General features: G+C 42.0%; 2 protein-coding genes across 2 annotated transcripts in view; one reads left to right on the forward strand and one right to left on the reverse strand.

Moving 5' to 3' along the window:
• Positions 1 to 280: 280 nt before the first annotated feature.
• On the forward strand, positions 281 to 1,220 carry Tshb (thyroid stimulating hormone subunit beta). Its single transcript, XM_032896671.1, has 2 exons — positions 281 to 524; positions 903 to 1,220. The coding sequence occupies exons 1-2, from the start codon at positions 363 to 365 to the stop codon at positions 1,155 to 1,157; spliced, it is 417 nt and encodes a 138-aa protein (XP_032752562.1). The 5' UTR covers positions 281 to 362; the 3' UTR covers positions 1,158 to 1,220.
• A 6,057-nt stretch (positions 1,221 to 7,277) lies between these two features.
• The window catches only part of Tspan2 (tetraspanin 2), a 37,737-nt gene continuing 32,888 nt past the window's right edge, over positions 7,278 to 12,126 (reverse strand). The window contains exon 8 of the mRNA XM_032897613.1: positions 7,278 to 9,579. Coding sequence (XP_032753504.1) covers positions 9,514 to 9,579 — 66 coding nt within the window. The 3' untranslated portion in view covers positions 7,278 to 9,513. The remainder of the gene's footprint in view (positions 9,580 to 12,126) is intronic.

Consider the following 12,126-nt stretch of genomic DNA (forward strand, 5'->3'; position numbering starts at 1 on the left):
AAGACAGGAATTTTATTACAGCTTCGTTGAATGAATTATTTCACACCTAGTTAACAGAAAGCTGTCAATTTTCTTAGTGATGTTGCAGACTCACATGTTGCTTCCCAGGGGAGCCCAATGGCACGTGTAGGCAGCAGACTTCTAAGATGTGAGCCTCTGTACTATGGGTGTACATGGTCATAGCTGCATCTGACTGTGTGTGAGGAGGTTTGAGAGGACTGGGTATGCAGGGCCCAGGGATAGGTAACCATTCAGCATATCTTATCTGTTCTGTGTTTATATACCCATAAGCTTTCCACAGTCACGCCTCTGAATGTGCAAAGGACACTTACGAGCTCTGTGGTCTTTCCCTCTGATTTAGCATGAACGCTGTTGTTCTCTTCTCCGTGCTTTTCGCTCTTGCTTGTGGGCAAGTGTCATCGTTTTGTATTCCCACTGAGTATATGATGTACGTGGACAGGAGAGAGTGTGCCTACTGCCTGACCATCAACACCACCATCTGCGCTGGGTACTGTATGACACGGGTATGTTGGTCACTGCGTTTCTTTTAGCTGTAAATTATACAGGTCTAAAGTTGTCTGTTAATATTTTAGAAAGGAAGTGGGATAAATCATAGTGTCCTCTTTGGGAAGCCAAGCACACTGCTTTCAGAATTATAATTATGTGATTCTACACAGAAAAAAGTACAGATACATTGTAACAGTTTACCCTAAAGTGTTTGTTCTGCTCAATGGTAGATGAGAAGAAAGTGTCCTTTTTTGTCTCTGAGGGGTTAAGTGTAGATGTGTGGGTAACAGAGCTCAGGAGTCCTTTAAGATCATCAGGAAACAAAGGGATATTAGTCATTCTATTACACTAAGTTGCATGCAGTTTATCATGTTAAGATCTCTTCTCTTCCACAGGATATCAATGGCAAACTGTTTCTTCCCAAGTACGCACTCTCTCAGGATGTCTGTACATACAGAGACTTCACCTACAGAACGGTGCAAATACCGGGATGCCCACACCATGTTGCTCCTTATTTCTCCTACCCCGTTGCCCTGAGCTGCAAGTGTGGCAAGTGTAACACTGACTACAGCGACTGTACACACGAGGCTGTCAAAACCAACTACTGCACCAAGCCACAGACATTCTATCTGGGGGGATTTTCTGGTTAACTGTAACGGCAATGCAATCTGGTTAAATGTGTTTACCTGGAATAGAACTAATAAAATATCATTGATATGTCTTGCCTGCCATTTAATCCATAGGCACAGCCACGGGCATTAGAGAGCTTACACAACTTTAGAAGCAGAGGCGTTATGGAAGCCGTGTTGGTTTCCATGCAGAGTAGAGCAGAGCAGAGGTGAAAAGGAAAGCAGAAATGTGAGCTGCTTCAAGCGGGCCCCAAGAGATTTCCTTACTGACAACAGGGGGTCTATCTTGACCTAGAAAGCAAATGTGAGAATCCTGCAGAGTTCCAGGGAGAAAGAGACTGCCCTCAGAAGGTGGAGGAACACACAGCACCAGGGGCCTGGAAACATTGTCCCTTTAAAGGCATCAGCACTGGAGACAGGGGCATATGAAATCTGGCACAGAAAGCATTATCCTCATCACTCAAGCGCTCTGCATAAAATGCCACCAAAACTCAGACAAGAGCCTGGGCACCATTCTCTTTAATTTAATTACTGTGGTGGGCCAACTGACTGGTGAAAAGTATACCCCAGAAGGTCAGCGTATAAAGCCTACAAAAGAGGCCACGATCATCTTACATGTGGAAGCCTAAATCCTTCATAGTCCCTCAAGTAATAAGAGATACTTTCCAGCATTTAGGCTGAAAGCAACTTGTGCTTTTGGGCTTTGGGTATCATGAAACACTAGTACGATCACCACAGGTCTAGGGGCAGGAGAGAGGGCTAAGAGATTCAATGGAGTGGATTGCGGTGTTTTAACCTTTGCCCCGATGCAGAGTGAGACATTGCTTTAGGCGAATAGGCTTAGTTGAGGGTTATTTTCTTTCCCATCCTTACATGCTCCTTCTCAAGAGTTGAACTTTAAGTGGTGTTCTGTGGACTCAACCTTTAGAAGACCTTCTTTTATTTGGCCATTAATTGTCACCCTGAAGTTGACAACTACTTGTAGGGCTTAGAGTGGCTGTGCTGCCCAGACATTGGTTAAGCTTAGTTGGACATCTTGTGAGTGCCTGCATGCTGACAGAGCCACAAGGGAGGTGGTGGTGGTGCAGGTAGAGTAGTACCAAACCCACCAAGCTGTGCGTTTCCACGCAAGAGTCAGGAATCTACCTACTCTTACCTTACTATCTAAAGTTGACCCTTGCATGACCGATCACTAAACCTTAAACCAAGACTCAGGGTTCTCATGCCAGCCAATAGTAAGCACACAATTATTTAAGGTTGTTTATCAAATATAGGTCTTTGACAGATGTGTAAAATTTGTAAAGTTCAAACCTAGCTGGCATTACCCTCAGATGATTCTCAAGCATGCTGAAAGTGATTTTCGTCAAAATATGTGGACTCTAGAGTGATGAAGCTTACGGACATCCCAGCTTTGGCAGATTTTATTCTATTCTTTTAAATTACTTTAATAAATTTCCTGAATCTTCAGGGATGGGGCCAGCTCAGAACATGGTATAGCCAGCCTGCACTGTCACCAGCACAAGAGCCTAGAGTGGCTGCATGAGAGAACTCACTGAAGGAAGTCTGTCTGGGAGACGCACATGTGAAAGCGGGATGGTCCCAAACACAAACAGGCTGGAGCTCGGAGGCTGAGGTGCTCAACGACTCACCTTAACTGGGTCCATGGGCTTGGTGATGTGGGAGCTCTGTTTTGAGGGACATTGGTGTCCTTTTGGTTTAACACAAGGAGGATGGATAGGGAGGCTCCAAAGTGCGAAGATGAAGAATCATTGCTTGCAATGTGGGAGAAAGGTAAACACTGGACATAATCAGGTGTGATCATTAAATCCCCTGCAAGGTTTAAAGGAATCAGATCTCACCAGAGGAAGTTTGAAACTCAGTACTCCAAGAGAAAAAACCTTCCTCACTTGCCTGACATATAAAGAGCCCTTCATAACTCAAGGATTTAGGTCACAGCTGCCCCAGTCTTTAATGGTCAAGTTCCTTGAGAATAAGTGGAACGTACCAGAATGGATGTATCACAGGTTAACAGCATAGCATGGTACTTCCTGGTAATAATAGGAAATTCTAATAATAGAAAGTCTTTTTTATATAATAGAAGTGTCTTTAAAATGTAAGGGTAGTGTGTCTGAGCTAAACACAAAAATTGAGGTAACTTCCTCTCTAGCCTATTTTCTCAGTGTTGTTTCTTTCTTGTCTGTAGTAGTTAATTTCTCCTTTTCTGTCTTTTAAGGCAATCTGGTGTCAGTTTCCTTGGCTCTCCTTTGTCCACTGTCATGACTACTTACTAAACATGTCTTTCCTTCTGTAGCTGTACGCCGATTCTCTCCTGGTCTCAGTGCTCACTGCAAGTGGTCTGAGTGGGGCTGATGGAGGTGGGCGTGGTATTCAGGTCAGGAGCTGGCCATACAGTGGACTACATTCCCTCCTAGTAGGAGTCATTTGCAGATCTTGGTTTCACCTGTAGAAAAAGGATGCTTGGCTTTGAGGTTAGTAGAATGGGAGCTGAAGCTGCTGGTGGCCATTTTTGGCATCTCTTAGAAGCAGACAGTGTGAGACAAAAAAGCCAGGCCAGAGGGGACTGAGAAGCCCACGGCAGGGAAACAGGCCTCCTGATTACACTTGAGTTCAATCTGGAGCCAACAGCACCCTTAAAGAAGCCATATTGTCCTCTTTAGACACTTGGAAAGCTTTGGCTGACACAGTGGCTTTAGTTGGTCCCAATACTGTCCCTCAGGTGGGCATCTTTTCTTGCTGTTTCTCATGGTTTTTTTTTTTTTCTCTCCTCTTCCTTGATCCTTCTTGGTGGGAAGCATCTGTGATCTCCCTCACACATCTCGAGTTTCTGTTTTAAAGTCCACCATAGTAGCCACAAACCTTTTTACTTCCCACTCTCCTCTTAGTCAACTACAACTTGGGGTGACAGTGCCTAGCTAGTGATCCAATACTCAGGCAACTCTTGTCTTGATCTCTGTGCTTCCAAAGGGTTCTATAGAGCCACACCATTTATAATTAGCCATGATGAGGATGAAACCAACTTCTTCTCATTTTTCGAAGTTTTAGTCTAGGCTGGCCTTGACCTTATTGTGTAGCCCAGCTGGCTGCAAGCTTGTGGTCCTCTTGTCTTTGTCTCCCAAGTGCTGAGATCACAGGTATGCACCATGATGCCTAACCCATTTCCTAAAAAATGAATTTTCTTTTGAATCTTCTTTCTCAAAGATGACTTAAAATCTATGACATAGTCATTAACTAGTAATAGTAATGTGGGTTTGGACTGGGTTTGGGGGTAAATTAAAGCTGCTATAGGTATAAAGATTCTAAACTTTGAAGAAAAGACTCGATCTCTAGTAACTTTATGTGTCTGTCCTGTTGGTCCTTTGGACACTGCTAAGTAAAAAACTTGAGTATGTATTAATTGGTCCTTGGATGTCCAAAGGATGTATCCATTTCAGTTATCTGAAGCTGGCTTCCCCCTTAAGGAAACTGTAGCTTCCCCTTTCTGTCTAATTAGAGATGAGATACCAGTTGTCAGCTACTGAAAGAACACAGGCATCTCAGAGAGAGTTTGCAAGTGTGAGGTTAAGAAACATGTGGGCAATTAAATAACTCTTATGGGATTCTAACTTACTAGCATAGAGATCTCTAAGTTTTAAAAAGTTTAGATTTGTTTATTTTATGTGAACAACTGTTTTGCCTTTGTAGATGTATGTGTATATGCCTGGTATCCACAGGTCAGCCATGGGATCCCCTGGTTGTGAGGGCCGCGATCTACTATGTAGGTACTGGAGATCAAACCTGGGACCTCTATAGGAGCAACGAGTGCGCTAATTTCTTAAACTTAATGTTCTCATGAAGACTTTAAAAAAAAATAAATATTCATCCTCACCCCCCACCGTGTGTGTGTGTGTGTGTGTGTGTGTGTGTGTGTGTGTGTGTGTGCCCCATGCTGTATTTGTGGAGGTCAGAGGACAATGTGTGGAGTCTATTCTCTCTTTCTACTGCATGGGATCTAGGGTTGAACTCGGGTCATTAGGCTTGCTAACAAGTGCCTTTACCTACGGAGTCACCAGCCCCATATTTCCTCTTGACGGTCCTGCTGGCAGCTCCACTGACACTGTTACCACCTGCTTCTCCTCCTGTGCATCTCTCTTCTGGCCACCAAGTCAGAAGCCTGTGTGTCCCCTCTCATGCCTCACTTCCCATCTCTGTGATCACATCGTGTTAGGATGTGTGTCTATGGAATCCGTTGACTGACCTTTGCCATCTAATCTCATTCTTTATCATAGTTATCTTTAAAAGTCTTAATACTTGAACATCTAGTTTGTTAAAAGCTTTATTTAATAACTCACTGCTTAAAATTTTTTTATTTCTTTAGGACAAAAATAAGATTTGTTTAAAACAAGATTCCTGATTACCAGGGCTCTTCTTAATTTTGTTTGGGACAGGCCCTCCTAAAATGTTTTCATGCACTATTTCAGAATCTTCTTGTGTTTTCCTTAGAAAACAAAACCACAATTTTTCTTCTTTCTACCTTGGCCAGCATGTAAGAATTTTCCAGGATTCAGGTCAAAATAGCTAACATCAAGGAAGTCTCTCTCCTGACCACTCTTTCCAAGTTTGAGTGGGCCCACTCTTGGTTAATGACTATCATAGTGCTTACAGAAAGACAGGCCTGCTTTTCCAAACTCCGCTTGTTGGGTCAATATTATCCTGAGGGATCAAGTCAGTAAGACAGTAGCCTCAAACAGTCACAAAATAAAACAAACAAAAAGCCCATCTCTTGTGTAGGATGCATATTACGAAGAGCAGGCACAGAGAAAATGTACTGATGCCATTTGTGAGAACTATATAGCTTTAGAATAAAACAGAATTGGGGAATGTAGTGAAGGTTATTAATGAGCTCAACAAATGTTTCTATAGCTAACTGGGATCCTGTGGAACTATGTTCATTTTTGCATGATTTTTAGAAAATTATTTACCACAGAGACCTCTTTTTCAGGGTATCAACATAATTGTACCAGCTAATATTCAGTAGTTCTTGTAAGTCTTTGTATATTAGTTATTGACTTATTTAATAATTAACATGCAATTTAAATTTCTTTAAATTTTTTTTGCTGTTTAATAAAAGTAAAAGAAATCATAAAATAGACAGGACAAACACCACAAACACAAAGAAGGTTTCTGTTAACAACACTTTGGGAACCACAGGATGTATTACTTGTATTCGCCATGTTTCTGTTTCCCCAGGGGCAGCATCTGGACTGTGAATCCCTTAGTTGTTATAAGAACACCAAACAATAATGTTTTGTATTGTTGTAGTATTTTCACTTTTAAAAGACATCTATATACAAAATACCTTTTATAGTAAAAAAAATGGAGGATGTTTTAAAAAAAAATAGAAAATCTCAAGTCTTAAAATACACACAAAAACCAAATTGACTCACATGAACTTAAGCTGGCTCTACCTTCGAGAGACGTAAATTGCTCTTTCCTGGGTATGGGAAACAGGCTTGGTGTTCAAGAGCATGTCAATGGGCCTTGAGAGCTGGGCTGTGGCTGGCCTCTGGGCCATAGAAACCACCTTTACCAATGACAAGAGAGCAAATATTTGGTAAACTTATTTCAGAAGGGAGAACATGCTATCTTCTTTGCTGATTACAAGATTATTATCATCTCTCTGGGCCTCATCCTCACCCAGCTACATCGATTAGATTCCTCAGAGGGCAAGGAGGGCTGTCTGTACAGGAGGGCCACATTGGATCCAGGATCACCTCTGCAGGCCAAGCCACTGATAACCAAGTTTTCTTTTTTTTTTTGGTTCTTTTTTTTTTTCTGGAGCTGGGGACCGAACCCAGGGCCTTGCGCTTCCTAGGCAAGCGCTCTACCACTGAGCTAAATCCCCAACCCAACCAAGTTTTCTTGGAGGAAGGAGGAACAACTTGGGTGAACTAGTGTGAGCTGAAGTACAACTATATGTAATTAGAACCCTAGGGGCGTTGCTTTTGAACCCGCTGTACAGTAACAGCATGGAAGGGTTACCAGTCTGCTTTTTCTATATTGTTTGGGTGAACTGGTAGGTAACACATTGAATAAGTCACATGAATGTGTTAAGAAGATACACTAAGATTTTAAGATAACTCAAACAGTGTAAGTACATAGAAAATTTAATTTAAAATAACTTAAAATGTTTGGGTCTGATCTCAAATTAGTTCAGGTAAACAGAAATAACTGTAAATTTACATACATGTACATGTGTATGTATACAAACATTTATCTCCATAGTTTCCACCAGGCACACATGTATTAAGTTACATATGTATATATCCTTAAGAGATACGTATTTAAGGTATGTATAGGTTCAGGACAGAGGGGTTATATATCTCTACAGATATAGCTTTATCCATTCACATAAAGATATATATCCATCTTCACTCAGAGATGGAATTCTCTATTTTTACCCAGTACATTCTTTGGAAAGCTTAACCCTCAGAGAGGTACACTAATCACACAGGATACGGATTTCTAGACTTATTCCTCTGCATTAAAAAATTATTCTTCTGTGGTTTATAACTATTATTATAGTTACTGTGGTTTTCTTTAAACTCACTCACTCACTGAGGAACGAAACTCACTTCTGAGGAACGGGACATAACTCTGAGCTGGAGAACCTGAGTACACTCTGGAGCCTGTCCTCTGTCTTCAGGAAGACAGATAGACTAAAGCTAAAAGAAGGACTGATCGCTCTTTGTCTGCCTGAAAAGCTGGCCTTTGTCAGCCACTGGGGTACAAACATCATGAAGTGATGTTTTTTAAATACTCTTTTGCGTCTGTAGGTAAAGTAGTCAAACACAGTTACACTTTTAACTCCCTCAGTTTTTCTCCAAAGCTAGGAGCAGTAGCAAGCATATCTGAAGAGAGAGGTGGCACTCTGTGGGCGAGACATCCCAGCAGTTGTGTGTCCTCAGCAAAACACCTGTAAAAGTTTCCTGAAACATGGTACTTTGTTCTAGCACACATCAAAGTCTTATGCTCTTAGCGGGCACAGAAGCTTCCCTCATGGTTTCCAGAATCCCTCACACCTTCATTTTTCGTGTGGTCAAATACAATCTTAAGAATTCACAATTTATATCCTTTAACAAGCTGTTCTGTTCTAAAAAAACATGCCAATTTAGACCCCGCTGTGGGTTTCCCCACTTAAAATCAATCACTCAGGTATCCACAGAGCCTGAGCAATTATTCCCACAGGGATTTGCTAAGAAAGAATATATTTGTGCTGTAGCTGTATGCATGAAACATTTTGGATTCATTAACTTGCCTTTGTTGCGTGTATACATATTGAAGAAGGTGTTTATCTTGGTTTAGTCAGGGTACTCATAACATACATCTGAGTTACAGGGGGTCTACTTATTTTAAAGAATAAAACTGTATTCTTAATCTATGAAGAATTCTCTGCACTGATAAATAAGAAAAATGGAAAACAATGAGGAAAGTATGTAAACTCAAGCTACGAGGTATTCCAGAGGTACAGTGCAGCGAGGTCCCCCACTGTCACACTGCACAGTTCTTGCTTTCCTCTGTCACCACATCTGGAGAAGTATGAGGGAAAGCCCTTGTGGGAAGGTGAGGCTTCCAGCAGTTCAAAGCACAGTCAGGAGAGAAAAGGGCTAAAGCAACATTTACATGCCATTGGATAACAGCATTTCCCCCTTAAAAGTTGTTATTTTTAGTCCTAAAAGCACTCGCTTTTATGGGGCACATGCTTGTCTATGTGACTTCTCTTTCCAGAGAGAGGTTTTTTGTTTTTAAACGCTAAGAAAGCATGACTTTTTCAAATTATATTTTTCCATGCTATATTTACTTTTACAGATGTGTTTAGTTCTGAAACTGTGGTTTACTGTATTCTGGGGAGAATTTTTTTTTTTTTTAAGAAACCGTTACACTCAACTCAGACACAGTCAATCTATGGCCCTTCAATTCTTATATCTTATTGCTTCCATTAACTAGAAATCCTGCATTCTCTTTATGTATCTCATTTTCATGGCTAAAATCTGAGAAATGGACCCATTATTACATTTCCTGAATAGCCAAGTTTTAAATATCTCTCATTACTTTTTCTGGCAATTAAATAGGTTATTCTTGCATACAAGAACTAGGGTTTCCCAGGAAACAGCTATCAGTATGTGCAATGCATATCCAGAAACACAGAAACATTCACTCCAGGAGCAAATCAGTAATGAATCAAACATACATACATGTGCAAATATACAGTTGACAGAAAATTATTTTAGCTTCTAATATCCTGAATATTAAAAATGAGCCACGAGCTCTTGTGATAATTAGCACGAACACTCTAGATTGCAATTTTCGTGAAGTATCTTCAAATCACATCGCGTGAGTTCCGTATTGCACAGCAGAGCACCATGCTGAATATCATGCCAAAGATCTGCAACAGAAAGAACCTCATTAGTAGCTTTCACATGTGGATGCGATCAAAGGTCAGCAAACGGTGGCACTGAAGCTCAAGTTACTGACCAACAACACTGGCTGTAAATGACATTTTCATATGTTTCTCAAGAAGGGCAATTAAGCAAGACGTCTGTGTCCGCCCTGCCGAGTCCTACATTATCCTTCTTAACAGACACATCTGTTGTAAGACAGGGCTCTGTTCTGGCTTATGGTTCTTACAGTTATGAAAGACTGATGCATTTCTGGTCTTTGAATTTTATATTTAAGATGAATCTCAGATCTATTTTACTCATTCAGAAAATACGTTCTTAATCTCTTAGGTAAAAGTGCTTATGGTCTAAGTGTCAGAAAAGCACTACAGTGGTGGAACCCTGTCAAACAGCCTCTCGTCACTCCTGGTCCATTTCTACACAAATGATACGTGGCTGCTTAACTCAATAGCTCCACCAAAATACAAATGGAAGCAACTGAGCTATAATATTGCTGACTTCTTCTGTCTCTCGGATAGTTCTCTGAGATGCTGGATACCTGGATGGAACCACGGTGCCGGTGGTTTGAAGAGAATACCAAAGGCCCTTTAGGTATTCCCAGTTACCTCCACATGTCCACAGCCAGAGGAATCCTGTCTGTGAGGACCTCAGTAAGGACTGGTAATGTTCGCTTTGAGAATTTGGCGCCATGCCTCTGGATCTCTCCTCAGTCCCATCCTAAGACAGACTAGGAGCTGAGGATGTTTAATGCATCAAGGCAGGAGGGCAGAGGCAGACGGAGGATTGAGGATGGAAGTAAGGACTCAGCCAGCAAGGATTTCAGGTCTGCAGTCACTGAACCCAGTAGCAGTGTATGGCAGGGAGACACCTAATGAGCTACAAGTTTGAATTTCCCCCTACTCATACGGGGTATAGTTTGAGGGTTCCTTCTGAGAGACTCCTTCCCACTCAGCTTGCTGTGGTCACAAGTCAGGGCTGACTGCTTCTATGCTATGCAATTGTTAGTACAGTCTACTTGATGCATCCATTTTGTGTAATGTTTTCAAATTGCTTATGCTCACTAGTTTTATGTTAACTTGATACAAGCTAGAGTTATCAATCGGGGAAGGAACCTCAATTGAGAAAATGGCCCTGTAAGATATGGTCGTAGGTCATTTTCTTAATGAGTAGTTGATAGAGGATGGCCCAGACTACGGGGGTATTGCTATCCCTGAGGTCTATAAGAAAGCAGGCTGAGCAAGCCACAATAAACCAGCCAGTAAGCAGCACCCCTCCATGGTCTCTACATCAGCTCCAGGCTCCAGGTTCCTACCCTCTTATCCTGACTTCCTTCAGTGGTGAATCTGGAAGTGTAAGCCAGATAAACCCTCTCCTTTCCAAGTAGCTTTGGCCCTGTCACTTTGTCACAGCAATAGTAACTCTAAGATGCTGCTTCAGGACCATCACTGGGGAGCCCCAGAGAATGTGGGGAGGGTCTGTGAGATGTCTCTGGATTTGGAGGGCCACCAAATAGTATTTCTAGCTATTGCCATACCCAGTGTTCTGGATACAGAGAATGGGAAAATGCTCGGGTATCCCCTAAGAACTACCAATTCATGGATTTCTTCAACATCCTTGTAGGCCTGCCTTTGGGTACACCAGGAGATAATCTACACATAGACTAGTAAGTAAATTCTATCTTAACATGAGCTACCACCCTTCCTCATCCATTCTGCACCACAGGTCCTCCAGAAACACAGATCCACAGGTGCCTGTGGTACCTGAATAGGTTTGGCCCTAGTAGACTCATGTGTTTGAATGCTTGGCCCATGGGAGTGGTACTATCAGGAGATGTGGCCTTGTTGGAGGACGTGCATCACTATGTAGGCAGGTTTTGAGGTCTCAAATATGCTTAAGCTACACCCAATATGGTACCCAGTCTCCTGCTGTCTGCAGATCAAGATGTAGACTCTTCTTCTCCAGCGCCATGTCTGCCTGCTTACTGCTATGCTTCCCACAATGATGACAATGGACTAAGCCTCTGAACTGCAAGCCAACCCCAATTAATTGTTGTCCTTTATAAGAATTACTGTGGTCATGGTGTCTCTTCACAGCAACAGAACCCTAAAGAACCCAGTGCCTGATGTGCAGCCTCTCAGAAGAGCACACAAAACCTTCAGTTGTGTTGATGACCCTTCTTGCCACTCTCATCCAACCTGTCTAGGGCTACTAATTCTTATATACAGTTTTTTCAAAAACAAACACAAAACAAGGTCTTATGCAGCTAGCCCAGGCATGTCTCAAACTCACTATGTGGCAGGAGACCACAAACTTCTGATCCTTTTCCCACTTTTCCTAAGTGGCTGGACCACAAGTGTGTGCAGTATTGGGGATCGAACCAAGGGCTTTGTAAGTTCCAGGAAAGCACTCTGACAACAGAGCTTCATCCCCAACCTCTCTTCCACACTCTTTTTTATGCTGTTAAAGGACCGAGCCACCAATGGGTGATGCTAGAGCATGCTTCTCTCCTTTTCAGATGATAGTCCCTTTGCTTG

Source organism: Rattus rattus, chromosome 3, assembly GCF_011064425.1.
Source record: "Rattus rattus isolate New Zealand chromosome 3, Rrattus_CSIRO_v1, whole genome shotgun sequence".
NCBI lineage: Eukaryota > Metazoa > Chordata > Mammalia > Rodentia > Muridae > Rattus > Rattus rattus.

Coding starts and splice junctions, on each gene's coding strand:
- Tshb (XM_032896671.1), top strand. CDS start 363: ATGAACGCTGTTGTTCTCTTCTCCGTGCTTTTCGCTCTTGCTTGTGGG. Junction 525..902: donor CTGGGTACTGTATGACACGG/GTATGTTGGTCA, acceptor TCTCTTCCACAG/GATATCAATGGCAAACTGTT.